Raw genomic sequence first — 17,059 nt, forward strand, 5'->3', positions numbered from 1 at the left:
CAGTTCAGCCCATGCTTTTATGTAAAAAATAGAAAAATACATGATTAGAGGATATCTTTAATACACTCCTACTTGGCGTGTTGCTACCTTTGTCTCCACTCCAACACTTGTAGCCCTAGTGTGACATAATAATGGTTGACCATTGATTTCTAACACTATCATTTTTTATAACGTTAGAACTAAACAAGTAAGATATGATGTCTAAAGCATAGGAGGTGGAAGAACTCCACGAGTATGAGGTGCCACGGGCTCTTTAATGTCCCAGCTGTGTATCCAACAAACTCTCTCTGACTGTGCTAAGGATGGATAGTAGACCCTAGATCCCATTGTAGCTAATGATAGGCAACATTAAAGAAATCTATAAGGGAGGTTTGGGAGGTGTTTAGTGGAGTCCAGCTCTCTGTGTATGCTCACTATTTTGTATACATGATGAATATAGGGAATGGTCTAAAAGAAGGCATCTATGACCAAAGGGGTGGCTCCAAACTCTACTAGCATGATCTCATGTGGCACATATAGCTTACCTTGTGATCATACATGAGAGAGAGAGAGAGAGAGAGATCATACCACAAATGTTAGCATTTCATCTCACACACTCACCACAAAGATAAATTGGAGCAAAGAAATAATTTGAAGTTTAATAGGTTTGATTGATTTAAATTTTAATTGCTCAGGAGACAACTCACAAGGGCATATAAAAGCCGGTCTAAAGCACGAGCTCTGGATTCCGGAACCTCTCGTTTCATTCAGTCACTTCGTTCTACGCCATCGCGCAAGAGAAACAAAGGCTTTGTGCGCACATCATCGTCTTCGTTCTCGCCAATGCACGAAATCCTCATCTCCTTGGGCAGATTGGAGGGACCTCTGCAAGGCTTGTAGGGCTGAATTAGGGTTACCAGAACTGTCTTCTGCACACACTGCACAGGTACGATGCATCTCTCTGCTGTCTATCTGTTCGTATGCATCTCTCTGCTGTCTATCTGTTCGTGTAATGTCTCCACTAATTGGAAGTGGGAGAAGGGGGTTTGTTTGCCGTTTCAGCTATGAGAGTTTCCCCCTGCAGATCGTACCAGAATCGGAGGATTAGGGTGCACGTGACACTGAAATTAGGGTTTTGGCTCTGTTTTCAGAGGGTTAAGCTCTCGGATCCCGGAATTTGCCGTGCGTACAAGGATTCTCTCGAAACGTCTATCCTTCTGCAATCACGCACACAGGACACTATTTTTGCACGATCGCCACGCAGATCCCAACAGAATGGGCTCAACTAGGGTTTGGATGGTTAACGGTCTCATACGGACATGCTAATGCAGGTGTCTGTATGCGCACCCTCCTTCCCGCATGGACATGATATCCATCACACATCTCAAGGTTTTTGTGTGATCCTTTGAAGGCTTTTTTCATCTTAATTCTTTAGTGACTCATTCAAGCTGGAGCAGTTAAAGAATATCGGTAGGGAGCTCGCAATGGGCTCCCAAGGGTCATCAAAGGAGTTTCTTGAACTTGTCAAGGCGATTGGGGAGGCCAAATCAAAAGCAGAGGAGGAGAGGATAGTGACTGAGGAAATTGAGACCTTGAAGAAGAAAATAGCAGAGCCAGATGTGCCCCGCAAGAGGATGAAGGAATACATTATCCGGCTCGTCTATGTGGAGATGCTTGGCCATGATGCTTCCTTTGGATATATACAAGCTGTAAAGATGACACACGATGACAATCTATTATTGAAAAAATCCGGATACCTTGCAGTTACATTATTCCTTAATGAGGATCACGATTTGATCATCCTTATCATCAATACCATACAGAAGGATCTGCGGTCTGATAACTATCTAGTGTGCTGTGCCGCCCTCACTGCAGTTTGCAGGCTTATCAATGAAGAGACCATTCCTGCAGTCCTGCCACAGGTGGTGGAACTGCTAGGGCATCAGAAAGAGCTTGTGCGGAAGAAGGCAGTCATGGCTTTGCATAGGTTTCATCAAAGGTCTCCATCGACAGTCTCGCATCTGGTGCCTAAGTTCAGAAAGGTGCTCTTCCTGCAATTGTTTCATTTGGAATCAAGATTTGCATGTATATTATGTGCTAAAGTAGTTGGCTGTGGAGAGCGTTATGAGGATTGCTGGGCTTCTGTTTCAATATGTATATTTTTCCACCTGGAATGGTTCAACTCACAGCTTTGTATATGAATTGTGATGACAGATTCTGTGCGATAATGATCCGAGTGTGATGAGTGCATCTTTGTGTGCACTCTTTGATCTCATCTCAGGGGATGTGCATTCGTATAGGAATCTGACATCCAGCTTTGTCAGCATCTTAAAGCAAGTGGTGGAACACAGGCTACCAAAACCCTACAACTACCACAGTGCTCCAGCTCCTTTTGTACAGGTATGCTTTTATGTTTCTTTTAGGAAGGGTGCTTTGCTAAGAAAATGCTAGCATGCTCTTTTGCAAGTCATGGACACACAAGATCCAAATATTCTGAACATTTTGTGGTGTTTCTGTTGCAGATAAAATTGCTGAAAGTTCTGGCTGTACTTGGCACAGGGGATAAGAAGGCAAGTGAGAACATGTACAGTGTTCTGGGTGATGTTCTGAGGAAAGCAGAGCCCAGTGGCAATATCGGAAATGCATTAATTTATGAATGCATCTCTACAATCACATCCATTCATCCCAATACAAAGCTTTTGGAGTCTGCGGCAGAGCAGACATCCAGATTTTTGAAGGCATGTTGCTCTTTACAATGACAAACAAATCATTTCTGTGGGTGTATTTGTGCTGATAAAGTGTGGTGTCTGGTGATTGCAGAATGAAAGTCACAACTTGAAGTACATGGGCATCGATGCACTTGGTCGGATCATAAAAATCAATCCAGACTTTGCTGAGGAGCACCAACTAGCTGTGATTGACTGCCTAGAGGTACATTTATACTTATCAAATGGGTCATTATATCAAACCTAAAATTTTCTCTTGCTTTTGCACAAAGGCTGGTAGCTTCTAAGTTCTGAATGAACCCATTCTGGCTAGTTGACCCTTGTGTGTGTGCACCCTTAAACTGAGATGAAGAGTGGATGCTAAATGCTGGAATAAAAGGAGAAATGGCTTTTATGTAGGCCCCTAATTGCTGGTTGGGCTGGTCGGCCTGCTAGGTAACACGGTTGACTGCTAGTTAGCACCACAAAGGAGTGTTGGCACTCAAATTTTTGGGCCTTTGCGTGTTGATACATCTGAATTGTTGCTTAGTATTGTGGACATATATTTATACTGAAACCCAGGGACATGATAGCACATAGTTTACGCTTTTCGTGTTATCAGAGGTCTGATATTTGTATCTTCTCATTTTGCACCAAAGGTAAGTCTAGGATGTTGGCCCTCTTGGATGCTAGAGTTAGGGTCTGGATAGCAATGAAGCACACACACACTCACACTCACAAGAAGCAACACGACTGGAGGCAGGAGTGGGAGAAGTACTTGCATGTGTATTATGTGATGAGAAAATGAAGTACAAGTACAAGATATAAAGTGTAGTGCCCTTTCACACTAATGATATTGAAAGGTTTAGGGTGTCTTCGCCCACCACCAAGGGTACGGTAACCATCCTTTAGGAAAGCTCGAGTATAGTGTAGCAGTTTACTTTCCCTAATGGATTATTGACCACAATCAAGGATGATGCTCTCTTCCATTCTAGGGGGGCAGTCACATATAACCTACTTGTAAGAAGTAGGTTAATTCTAGCACAATTGGATTACCAGTCATTTACCACCATGAGGGGTAGATGCGGACTTAGGGGGTGCACTACTAAGAAACCCTGCTACTGCTTACATCTAGTTGAGTTTGCTTATAATGCCTCTTATCACTGAAGTATCGGGATGAGTTTTCAAAGCTCTATATGGACAAGATTACCTCACACCATTAGCTTGGGCCGACCCATTGATCAGGGTCGAGATGTCCAGACAGATGCTAGATGATATGGAGTAGCAAATGCATTCAATCCACAAAGATATTAAGGTTGCCCAGGATAGACAAAAGCAGTATGCTGATAAGAAAAGAACGGAGAGGGGGAGGAAAAACCCAATGAGAAAAAGTGCCCCTGGTAAGCCCATGTTCACACATAGCACTACTAATCTGGAAGATTCTTGGATGCTAGAGTTAGGATATGGATAACAATGAAGCACACACACAATCACAGGAAGCAACACGATTGGAGGTAGGAGTGGGAGAAGTACTTACACGTATATTAAGTGATTGCTGTACTAATTCTTTCTATTTGCTACTTCCCTTAGTGCTAGACTTCATTATGGCCGAGTATGTCTTGTATCTTTGGAGGTTTGACAGAAACTCAGTACGAAGGGCTTTGTGTGAATATATGCTCTTATGTGTGTGTGTGTGTGTGTGTGGAGTGCGTGTGTGAGAGCATATCTTGATATAGAGTTCTACACCCACTATTGGGCACTGATGACGTTAGTGGGGATGTTTTAGTATCTAGTCCATACTATGCATAATGGAGTTGATAGTTATATAGTCTTGTGGGTTGACTATCATGAGTATATAACATGCACGTTCCTAAAAGGTGAATTTGGGCATGTTCCTGGATTTATCTAGGTATATATACAAGATATAAAGTGTAGTGTCCTTTGGACGTCTAGTGGAGTTGATAGTTATATAGTCTTGTGGGTTGACTATCATGAGTATATAACATGCACGTTCCTAAAAGGTGAATTTGGGCATGTTCTTGGATTCATCTAGGTATATATACAAGATATAAAGTGTAGTGTCCTTTCACACTAGACGTCCAGGGGAAAAACCCAATGGGAAAAAGTGTCCCTGGTAAGCCCATGCTCATACATAGCACTACTAATCTTTAAGATCTGTAAGACGTCTTCAAATCCCCCTTCTAGTGATGTTGTGAACTTGTACAAGGTAGCAAATCATTCCCTGTAGAAGAGTAAGCCTAAAGCTTTGCGAAAAGCTTCAAACTTCTCTTGAGGTAACGCCTCAGTAAACAGATTTGCAGCATTGTCTTGTGTAGGGCAATAGGTCGAAGTGATCTCCCATGCATGAAGCCTCTCTATGACATAGTGATAATGTATCTCTATGTGCTTGGTACACGCATGGAAAACTGGATTCCCCATAGCACTCTAATTGTCAGTGAGTATGGTGGTGGGTGTCTGCTGACACTCACGAAGATCTGCAAGCAATCTTCTTAGCCATACACAATCTACCGTAGTAGCGAAGGCTGCCCTGTATACTCAGCTTCACAAGTAGATGTGGCAGCAACGGGTTGCTATTTACTTAACCATGATATGCACGAACTATCCATAAAAATACAATTCCCATTAGTAGATTGCTGAGTGTCATAATCACCAGCCCAGTCTGAATCAATGTATGCATGGAGTTGTAAACTGGCCCCCTAGGATAGAACAATCCAAGATCCAGGGTTCCTTGAAGATAGTGAAAAATGCGTTTCACAGCTTGCCAAGGCTTTGTGACTTTGTTCCTGGGTTGTGCATGAATTTTCTTGACTGGGACACACCAAACTGAATATCTGGGCGTGTATTGCACAAGTATATGAGGCAGTCCACTGCCTGGCTATACAGGTTCATGTCATAAGGCTCTTCTATATCATATATGCTCGATTTGAACAGGTGTAGAAATAGGCTTACAATCTTGGAAGACAAACTTATGCAGGACCCAAATTTGACATTTCAAATGAGGTCTTTAATGTAGCTTTGAAAGCGGAAATTGCATCCTCATTATTCCCAGTCAAAAGCGTGTCATCCACGTAGAGTATGAGCATAATCAAAATACCATGATCCTCTGACATAGAGGGTGCTTTCAGTTGGACTATTGTTAAATCCCTAGCTGGTCAAGTATGCATGAATTTTCTCATACCAAGCTCTTGGAGCTTGTTTTAGACCATATTTTGCTGAGCTTGCACACTTTGCCTTCTTGACCATGCATCAAGAGTCTCATCATAGTCTATGCCTTTTTGTTGGGCATAACCTTTGGCCACAAGACGGGTCTTTTACCTGTCAATAGTACCATCAGATTTTCGTTTGACTTTGTACACCCATATTGTGCCAATGGGTTTCTTGCCTGGAGGCAAGTCAACCAAGTCCTAAGTATTGTTCTTATGGATAGCATCCATCTCTGATTGCATGGCTTCCATCCAATGCTCATTCTCTTGAGCTTCTTCAAATGAATATGGCTCATCTAACTCACAAATAGTACTCATGCATAATACATTTGCCTGTTCTTGAGCACTTTTAGCCCGTGTCCTCTAAGGTCGAGAAGTTGAAATTTTGCTCTCTTGCAAAGTACGAACTAGCCAACGAGGCATTGTTCTAGCTTCTTGCATGGCTGTCCGCTCTTCCTGAACAGCTTCTGGAAGCCCAACGGGGCGTCCAATGACAAACTCGTTACTCAACCATGTGTCCAAGAGATAAAGATATAGAAAGAGGGGGGAGAGAAGGGAATAGGGATCTTGCACAATACACCACGCTGAGCGGGGAACAGGCCCCGCTCTCTTTTAGGAATTTATTTAGGAACAATCCACGGGCACACTGGCCAAGATCAATACAATCAATGAATACAAAACAAACAGATATGTCGATGTAGGATATCCAAGTCGATGTCGATGTTGATGTCAAGGCACGAGATCTCTGATGTCGAGCACACCACGGGCATAGTAGCAAAAAAACATGTTTCATACCTCACTGAAGGTACGGAACGTTTCGGATTTTTTGAAACGAGTTTTTTATCTGTTGTTTTTTTTTTTTGCTTAAAATTTTGGGGATTTTGAACGTGTAGAAAATGTGCGGCTGGAATTTTTGGATCTTTTTTTGCGTTCGCTGCTCACGACCGTCGACCCCTACGCACACACGCGTTTCCTGCATACGTGTTTCTTGCACACACATCCTTCCGGGGGGGGATTTCTATTGTGCGGGGCATTTCTTGTTGCTAAGCAGTTAATCATTTAAATGTTTTTTGGCCAATTTGTGAAGCTTCTTGAGATTGGGGGTTTTCAATAGGGAGCTCTTTTTTTTTTCTTTTTGCCAGAGATGGGTCTAACTCATGATGTTGTGTGGGCACACGTCACTTCTCTTGGAAGATATGGTGGGTTCGGGGCTGAAAAATGGAGATGCAATTTCTGTTTGTTAGTGGCTGGCAGGAGTGTAACTCGCATCAAAGCCCATTTGTTTGGCTTGAAGGGGGAGGGGATTTCTGCTTGTTCCAAGGTGCCAAAGGCTGTGCATGACGGTTTACAAGCTTGGAAGAAAATGCAAGAAGGGGTATTGACTACCGGTGTCAAGGAAGAAGAGAATTCTGAGGTGGTGACAAAGAGGGGCAAAACATAGGTGGTCGAGAGCCAAGACTCACATGTAGGTGGTGTACATGAATGTTCGAGCTCTATGCCAGTAGCGGCTCGTTCTAAATTGCTGATTGTGGGGTCTCTCAAGAGTGGTAGTATCAAAGCTGGTATTCAAAAATAGGCCGTGAAAGAGGCAACTCGGGAGCTGACTAAGCTTTTCATACAGTGTGCCTTGTCTTTCAACATACTACGCACTCATTGTTGGAAATGTGCCATGCGGGGGGCAATCAGCCGAATTGGATACGAGTGGGAGGGGAGACACTATGGGCACAAAAAAGCTCTGTAGAGAGTGCACAAGTGCATCATGAAATTCAGCCATTGAGGAAGACATGGGAGAAGTATGGTTGTTCATTGCTTTGTGATGGGTGGTCCGATGTACGCAAGAGGAGTGTGTACAACATCTTCGTGTCCTCTTGCAAGGGCACAATGTTCTTGCGTGCCATTGATGCATCCCAGGTAGGTACAGTGGCGATAGGAGAGTTTATTTGGCGCCATTTGCGCGAGGTTGTGTTGGAAGTTGGGCGGGAAAACATTGTGTAGGTGCTGACTGACAATGGTTTAAATTGTGTCAGTATGGGCCACATGCTTGAGGACGAGTTCCCACGCATTGTTTGGACACCATGTGCTAGTCATAGTCTGGATCTTATGATGGAGGATATGGGCAAGCTTGGGTGGGTGCAGAACATATTGAATACAACTCGCTTCATTGTCAAATTTGTCACAAAGAGGCCCAAGATACTTTCTATCTGACATGTATTCCCCCCCTCGATTTGAGTGGAGGGTTTGTACTTTGCAACCTATCTCAATTTCAGCTTTAGCAACAAAATGTTGAAAACACATGAAGATTTCAGACTTTGCCCTCTAAGGGTAAACCCAAGCAAATTTGGAATAGTCATCAATGAATGTTACAAAGTATAGATGCTTCGCAAATGATGGTGTCCCCATGGGACCACATACATCACTATGTATGAGTTGTAATTTCCGGACAGCCTACAGATCCATCCTTGGGGAAGGCATTTCTGTGCATCTTGCCCAAAATGCACCCTTCACATACATGTTTAGGTGGCAGCTCAACATGTGGCATACTTTGCTGTCATGTGCAAGACATGTGGAGGCTTAACCCAGATCTAATCTTGAAGAGGCAACAAGATAAAGAACCAGATAGAATTAGATTAAGAGCTTGTGCTACTGGTTTTGGGCGGGAGAACCTTGTGGAAAAAAGGACAGGAGGCTATTGGCTAGGTGTGAAAGAGTTGCTCCTGCCGGTTGCAATTAAAAAAGGATTATTTGTCCTGGAGCTAGCCGACAGCAGGTCGGCTAGTCCACAAGGGGTTTTCAGCCCTATAAAAGGGCACTTTGGCTCATTGTTTAGATCATTCAACTCTTTATGAGTTGGTTCTTAGACTTAGGCATAGATTAGGTTTACACCTTTTCATGGAAGGCAGCCAAGGGCTGCAAGAACATTGTATCTTTTTGTACTATATGATACACTGAATTCTCAGCTCTCTCTCTCTCTCTTCTCTCTCTTCTACATGCGTTTTGCATCAACATGTTCCCAAATGGTGTTTAGGGCTGAAAGAAGACTCCGAGAGCTTCCGCATGTTACATTGGTATCATAGCTTCAGGCTGGTTCTGAGATATTGTTGCAGCCCATGTCCCACCCACCCTTATTGCATCGCACATGGATGAAACCATCGCCTGTGTCTTGATCTTGTGGTGGTGTGGGAATCAGGCAACTTTGTCTCAGCAATGCTAACCACTGATTTAGTTCGAGATGAATGTGCGCAGGTCCAAGGTACAGGAAAGTGCACAGGTATGAGGGCCAAGGCAAGGAACACAAGACATAAGAAGAATTCCCAGGAGGTTGGTTGGTGGTGTTCCACAAAGCCTAAGGGGATGGCAGTCTTATGAGTCGGGTGCCACTTGGGACACACCAGGAAAGGCTTTCAGGCAACGGTTCCAGGGGAGGATGATCCTCCAAGGGGTGGAGTGAGAGTGCCAGACTCATTTCTCAAGAAAGAAGACCAAAGATAGTGTTCAGGGACGGGGCAGGAACAGAATGGGGACTAGATGGAACAGATGCATAGATCTTCATCAGAGTAAGAGTGGTTTTGGAGATCGGGCCGGGTTTTCAGTGCGAAGGTTGCCAGGAAGGGAAGGATGACAGGGGGGCTCTGTGAATAGACAATGGGATGATGATAGTCATCCAAGAACACAGATTGGAATCCCGTCATCAAGTTTAGCAGAGGGGGATGCTATGTGCAAGACGTGCAGGCTTAACCAATATCTAATCCTGAAGAGGCAACAAAATAAAGAACTAGATAGAATTAGATTAGGAGCTTGTGCTACTTGTTTTGGGTAGGAGAACCTCTTCCATGAAAAGGTGTAAACCTAATCTATGCCTAGGTCTAAGACCCAACTTATAAAGAGTTGAATGATCTAAACAATGAACTAAAGACTAAAGTGCCCTTTTATAGGGCTAAAAACCCCTTGTGGACTGGCCGACCAACCCCCTGTCTTTTTTTCCACGGCAGCCAAAGGCTGCAAGAACATTGTACCTTTTTGTACTATATGATATACTGAATTCTCAGCTCTCTCTCTCTCTCTCTCTCTCTCTCTCTGTGTGTGTCACTTCTGGCACATTGTACCAAGGCTATCATTTGGACACATGTGAGAAGAATGGATAGGATGCATGCTTGGCCACCACTTATACTTTTGCCATGCAAGACTTCTGCATGCGTTTTGCATCAACATGTTCCTAGATGGTGTTTAGGGCTGAAAGAAGACTCCCAGAGCTTCCGCGTGTAACATTTGCACCATTTTATGCCTCTGGAGCAACATCAAACTCCCATAATTTACATTCCCAAACCTCGCATGCCATAACTCAGCCTATAGCATAGTCTTTCTCTCTATCCCTCACTGTGCGTCTTGTCATCCTCAAAGTTCATAGCATAACCTCTTTGAGCAAAAGAGGAGACGGACAGCAAAGTTGCAAACTCTTCTTGATTCCAGGCTGCACATGTGATCTTTCCTTCTGGGGCAGCCCTCAATGACATGAACAATCCTTCTTTGATGTAATGTGTCTAGAAGCCCCACTGTCAAAGTACCAAATGACTTGTATCTCATTCACATTGAGAGACAAGTGCTCCTAGCTGAATCCTCAGTGTTTGCTGCAGGCATACTGGAAGAGCCTTTCACCTTAGATGTCCAAGGGGAAAAATCCAATGGGAAAAAGTGCCCCTGGTAAGCCCATGTTCACACATAGCACTACTAATTTGTAAGATTTGTAAGAAGCCTTCATAGGATTAGGTTGATGTTCGTGATGCTTCTGGACTGTTTGAAAAGAGTGCCTACATCTTCTTGTACAATCATAAAGCTTTGCCCGTTTGGCCTTCTGAATCTTTCTGAAGACGTTATTTATGTTGGTTATTATTACTGGCAGGATCCAGATGATACGCTGAAGCGAAAAACATTGGAACTCTTGTACAAGATGACAAGATCATCAAATGTGGAGGTCATTGTGGACCGCATGATCAGCTACATGAAGAACTTAACTGATTCACACAACAAAACGGAAATAGCTTCTCGCTGCATAGAGTTGGCTGAGCGCTTTGCACCCAGCAATCAATGGTTTATCCAGGTGCCTGCATCTTAAAACTGGTTCATATAGGCCATTCTCATTGGTGAATTTTTGGTTTCCAAATTCCTTGGGAAGCATTATTGACCTGACAGGGTGTCTTTGATTGTGTTGGACAGACAATGAATCAAGTCTTTGAGCATGCAGGTGATCTTGTGCCTGCAAAAGTAGCTCATGATCTAATGCGGCTTATAGCAGAGGGTGCAGGAGAAGAGGATGAAGATGCTGATAGCCAACTTCGATCTTCTGCAGTATGTATCACCATTCTTCCACGTTCTGGTTTGTGGTTAGCTCAAACTTTCTATCAAGCTAGATAGTCATGGAGTTGTTTCAGTCACCATTGTTAATTTGAGGTGTTTAAGCAGGGAGGTTCCATGTGGCTTGGGAAGGATGCCATGGGGAATTTTCTATCTTTAATGCATTGTTAATTGTTTTGCAAGGTAATGCTTATGTTGAACTAATGCTTGTGGCTGCATTGAAGGTGGAGTCCTATCTTCTAATTCTTGGGGAGCCAAAGCTACCATCAATTCTCTTACAGGCAACATTCTCGTTTCAAACTGACTTACACTGCTTTGTTAGTTTGGGTCTGTCAATTGTTGGCTGTGCTCAAGCGGATTTTATGGGCATTTTCTCAGTTTCATACAATTATTGGAGTGTGTTCCATTGGAAGTTCTGGAACCATTATTGCCTTTCATAATTGTATATTTCATGCATGTGTAGGTTATATGCTGGGTGCTGGGAGAGTATGGGACAGCAGATGGGACTCATTCGGCTGCTTATATAATTGGGAGACTTTGTGACGTTTCAGAAGCACATCCAGGGGATGATGTAGTGAAGGTATCTGCATTTAGCTGTATCTCAACTAGCTGTTGATTCCCTAATTAGACAGACACTGTAGAATATGTTGATTGCTGCACTTTATCCTGTAGTGAATTCCACGCATAATGGCATCCTTTATATTCACATATTCTCTTTGCGTTTGCAGGGTTATGCCATAACTGCTATCACCAAGATTTGTTCTTTTGACATAGCTGCTGGCAAGAAGGGGCAGCTTATACCAGAGGTATGCCTTTTTGGTTTCTGTTGTTTACTTTGGACAGTACATATTTCTTGCAATTGTTGCTGGAAAGTGGAGAAGGGGGCCTCACTTAGCTGCCAAATACTTCTGTAATCAATCCATGACTGGGGGGGTGTCCTTGTGTCGCTGGAGAATCTCCCCGATCTGAAGCTGGTATGTGGAAGGCTCCCGTGGACCGAGGGCCCATGCAGGTGCACTGTAGCTGGAGTGTGATTCATGGTGATTGTAGGTGGTTGAGGTGGGTTGTGGATGGGTGCAATAGGGCGACTGATCCTCTTGGGTGGGTCTGCACTCAGGTACCTCTGTGGGTCGTTGACTGGTGCTGCCACTTGTGCCTAGAAGAAGCTAGTAATGGTCAGCTGTGAGGCATCCGGAGGCTGGACTGTCTATGAGGAGTGAGTCTCTGTGGTTGGTCAGCTCTATCAGGTAAAGTCCAGGCTTTGCTAGTCTGGGAAATGGACAATTGACCGAATTGGAAGGGGCAGTGGAATTTTCCCTGAATCTCTCAGTATGGTGGGCATCTACAAACGTTGTGCTTCTCTGTCTCGACTTCCATATAGCAGAGTCTACAAGTCATGTCCTCACTGGCAATGCCCTCTGCTTTCGCCACCTTCACTCTGAATTGGTGAGATTGGACGCCGATCTGCCCAATTGCGATCCTCACTGGCAATGCCCTCTGCTTTCTCTTTCTCCACTCTTAAGGCGGTGAGATGAGACCTAGATCTGCCCAATTGCGATCTGCATGGCATGTGATGTGTGTGTGCAGGTATCTTGGTCTCTGGACGATTCCATCTTGTGATCAGATCTCTGTAGAACTGCATCTTCGTGGGTAGCTCTTGGGGTGGGAGCCATGTGGGTGGGTGTGTAGGTTGAGGGGATCAGATTGAATGATCCTATTGGTATCCCAATGAGTGAGACACAGGGATGGAGCATCTAGGCTGTATTGGAAAGGTGGTAAGCAATTCATGTGTGTGGAACTGATGGGTGACTGGCATACCATACTTGATCATGCCCTTGCTCGGCTAGTTGTTGAGAGGACTCCCAAGCAAGCCTCGGTATCTTATGGCTGTCCAGGGTGTGGACCCCATACATCACTGCTGGGGTCACTCAGGTGTCGAAGAGCCATCCCTTAGTACTAGGTTCTTGTAAGTGTCTGGAAGCACTGCCGCTCGTGGAGGGCTAGAGCTGCATAGCCTCTTGTCAATCTGGCCTGGGCTTCCAGGCGCATGGTGACAATGGGCCGGTGAAGCATACGTATGATGTGACAATATCCATGGGGTCTCCCATGTATGTGATCTGATGCTGGGACCCCCATACATCATCACTGGGGTTACTCAGGTGTCAAAGAGCCATCCCTTAGTAGTAGGTTCTTGGAAGTGTCTCTGGAAGCACTGCCTCTGGAGGAGGGGTAGAGCTGGATAGCCTCGTCAATCTGGCCTGGGCTGCCAGGTGCATGGTAAAAACTGGGCTGGAGAAGCTGGCTCTCAAGCCTGCGTATGATGTGAGAATATCCACACGGTCTCCCATGTATGTGATCAGCTGCCTTCATTTGGGCATATACATAGCCGGGGTCTACCCTCCATTATTTTCATTGCTTAGCATTGTTTGCTGCAGTCCCTCACATATGAGGCTTTCTCTTCTCTTGCTCGGGACATGTATTCTTGGATGATGATATTGGGACATGTATTCTTGCTCAAGCATCAAATCAGAATTCAGCCTTCAACCTCTCTAGGCAACATTGAAGCCCCTCTTCAGCATTCAGCCAGCATATGTGCAGTCCTACAGCTATCCTGGACTTGCATAAGTGGCCTAGTGGAGTCGGAGTCTTCTACAATGCCTTTGGATTGGTGGATTCTTAGTCGACGTACAGTCTTCCCTTAGTGCTAGGCATCATTATGGCTGAGTCTGCCCTGCATCTACGGAGGTTTGACAGAAACTTAGTATGAAGGGCTTTGTGTGAATATATGCTCTTATGTGTGTGTGTGTGAGTGCGTGTGTGTTCTTGGATTCATCTAGGTATATATATAACTCTTGTTTTCAAGCATTGTATAGAAGCTCTCCAAAGAAGTAATATAAGCAAATACTCGTGCTTGCAGGGGAGGCCCTTTAGTGGGTATTTGGGACCCACTATTGTGTCTCTACATCCTCTTCTCTCTCTCTACTCAGTGAATGCATGCTAAAGATATCTCTACATCCTCTTCTCTCTCTCTCTCTACTCAGTGAATGCATGCTAAAGATATCACCAAAGTAAAGGTTTAAAGAAGGCTTTGTTAAGTGTTACCATGGTCAACCTCAGTGCATGTAACAAACAGGGCTGCCCACCATTACCCACTCTTTTTGGCCTCTACATTGATGAGATCTTGAGCTTCATCATAACAGCCAGAAATGTTTGAAACATTAGAAATGGAAACGTCTGAAACACAAATGAAACGTTTCGAAAAAATAGGGTGAAATAAGAAGCGCCGATTTTGTTTTTTAAAGGGTTTTGATCATCTTCAAGGAGGAGTAGATAATTGGGTGAAAATCTGAAACTGGGCTAAATTTCAGGTGAATTTGGGCTTAAATTTGGGATGAAATAAAAATTTGGGATGAGATTAGGAGGGAAACCTAGCATTGGTCTATAATTTAGGGGGAAATCTGAAATTATGTTGAACTTTGGGGAAAAATCAGAGATTGAGCTAAGTTTGGGGGGGAATTTGAAATTGGACTGACATTTGGGGAAAAAACAAAGAGGGGGGGAATATGAAATTGGACTGAAATTTGGGGAAAAAACAAAGAGGGGGCTAAAATTTGGGGGAAATTTCAAAACTGGGCTGAATTTTGGAGAAACTCTCGAATCTTTGGGGCAAAGAGAAAAAGAAGGCAAGGAAGAGAAGAAGAAGAAGGTTTACAAAGATGTTTAGAAGAAGAAGGCTTACAAAAACGTATAAATTCCATTATGACCCTACAAAAAGTTCAATGCCCAACCTTTGGATAAGAAGTATTTAAAAAACCTTTTTTTTTAGTGATATCATAAAAACACTCCATTTCGTATCAAAGAAACGTTTCTTGTTTTTAAAAACGTTTCTGATGTTTCTGAAAGAAATGCCTTTCTTTGCTGCTATGAGCTTCATTGATAGATTTGGCAGGGTTGGTCCCACACTAGCAAGCATATTAATCTTCCTACTACTTTATGCAAATGACATTGTCCTCCTTTTAGATTCAACCGAGGGGCTTCAGCGATATTTGGATGCCTTTTAGGACTTCTGCACTCAGCAAGATCTCATTGTTAACCTTTTGTAGACATCTATGTCATGGCAGTGATGGGTGAACTCTAGTAGCCGGGGCACTTTTTACCCTCCATAAGAGGGGGTTTTTCCCCTTTCCACTCTAGGTGTGAACCCACCATTATTTCATTATAGGGTTCATCTTATATTGTACTTTTGGCACTTGTCACGTAATCTACAACATTGCTTTGTGTGCCTCTCCTTGTACTCTCATGACTATACATAGTGTGTGTGCGCGCGCGCGCGCGCTTGGCTGTAGCATCCCTCCAACATTTGGTATTTGAGCCTTATGCTCTGTGATTCTGGGGACTCACATTTGCAGTAGCAACTCACATGGAGCAGCCCGTTCTTTTTGTGTGGTGGCAGTTTGCAGCTTCAACCACCTCCTCTCCGCACCTTGGTCTCTTGAGAAGACCCCTTGGGGTGCCTAAAGGCCTTATAGGCCTTTATTTGCAAGGAGGCAAAGCTCGATTGGAGCTAGGAGAAGCAGGAAAATAGCCACCACTCTACAAGTCAGCCTGGCCATCTTCCATAGCCCGCTCTAGGAAGCCATGTACACACACGAACTCGTTGGCAGTCCGATTAACCATCGCCCTTTCCAATTTTTTGGTTTGAGTATTTCCGCCTAGTGCCGCCAAATTTGTGGTGGTTCAGCCCATTGGCTGGTGGCACCACCATTGCAGCTCCCATTTTGAAAAAAACTTTTTTTTTTCCACCATTGTGTTCCTCGTCCCTTCCCGAGTCTACTAAGCCAAAAATTGGGGGTTGTGTGTAGGAGTGTTCAAGCTACTCATCGGTGGTACCGACATCGAAATACGTTAGCCAAGCTTGGAGAAATTACAAAAAGTAATCTATATCTCTACTTCTTTCAATACTTTTGCAGGTCTTTGGAGAGCTACTTGCAATGTTTCACATTGGGATCTGTAGCATACATACTTGCAATATTTTGGGGGTTTTGTATCACTTGCATTCAGTTGGGTATAGAGAATACACTTGCAGATAGTATGGCTGGTAATGAAGTGTTTGGGATGCTTGCTACCGAAGACAAGCTTGAGGGGACTAACTATCCATTGTGGGCTTATATAACGATGCACTAACTGGTTGTCACTAGCCTGGATATTTCCCAGTATGAAAGGGGTCTGGTGAACTCCAGGATGTCTAAATATTTGGAAAGTACAAGCTTTGGGAATGGGGGGTTATCTTAGAATACAAATGACCACACTCTTAAAATTTAGGAGAGTTGATATTTTTGGCCCGACTCCGATGGAAATTCTGTTCGCATCATTACATCTGGAATTGAGCAGATACCAAGAGTTGGCAAAGTGCCTATGACAGAATGTCTACTAGTTGGGATATTTTTAGAGGTAAAGATTATGGGAGAACCCATCTCTTAGATTGGGACATGTGGCAAGAAAGTGGATCAAAGTGAGACAAGTGACCTCACACTTGTCACTCCAGCTATTGTGTGGCTCTCCACTTGTCATCATAGCCTTCTCTTTCCATTTTCACTCATGGGAGCCCCAAATCTATAAATTGGAGCCCTCTCTCGTCATTAATGGAGGCTCTCTTGCTGCACACTAGCCTCTACTACCGTTACAGGTTGCCCTAATGATGGCTACTCTCTTTCTCTCTCTCTTGAAGGCTGCCCATGAAGAATACGGGCTGTTGGGGACTGTTTTGGAGGCTTCCATCGTGAAGAAATACTGAAGGCAAGG

General features: G+C 44.0%; 1 protein-coding gene across 4 annotated transcripts in view; it reads left to right on the forward strand.

Annotated features, from left to right (window-relative positions):
- The first annotated feature begins 722 nt into the window (after positions 1-722).
- LOC147618970 (AP-4 complex subunit epsilon-like) overlaps positions 723-17,059 on the forward strand; it is a 57,854-nt gene continuing 41,517 nt past the window's right edge. Inside the window, exons 1-10 of one of the 4 annotated variants that reach the window (XM_086774174.1) lie at positions 723-925; positions 1,021-2,021; positions 2,194-2,379; positions 2,502-2,717; positions 2,800-2,910; positions 10,806-11,003; positions 11,120-11,251; positions 11,482-11,538; positions 11,721-11,837; positions 11,986-12,063. In XM_086774174.1, coding sequence (XP_086630300.1) covers positions 1,464-2,021; positions 2,194-2,379; positions 2,502-2,717; positions 2,800-2,910; positions 10,806-11,003; positions 11,120-11,251; positions 11,482-11,538; positions 11,721-11,837; positions 11,986-12,063 — 1,653 coding nt within the window. In that variant the 5' untranslated portion in view covers positions 723-925; positions 1,021-1,463. The remainder of the gene's footprint in view (positions 926-1,020; positions 2,022-2,193; positions 2,380-2,501; positions 2,718-2,799; positions 2,911-10,805; positions 11,004-11,119; positions 11,252-11,481; positions 11,539-11,720; positions 11,838-11,985; positions 12,064-17,059) is intronic. The other 3 variants (XM_086774175.1, XM_086774176.1, XM_086774173.1) reach the window with 3 other exon arrangements.

The sequence above is a fragment of the Cibotium barometz genome, chromosome 34 (genome assembly GCF_041138505.1).
Source record: "Cibotium barometz isolate CiBa-2024 chromosome 34, ASM4113850v1, whole genome shotgun sequence".
In the NCBI taxonomy this organism is placed as follows: Eukaryota; Viridiplantae; Streptophyta; class Polypodiopsida; order Cyatheales; family Cibotiaceae; genus Cibotium; species Cibotium barometz.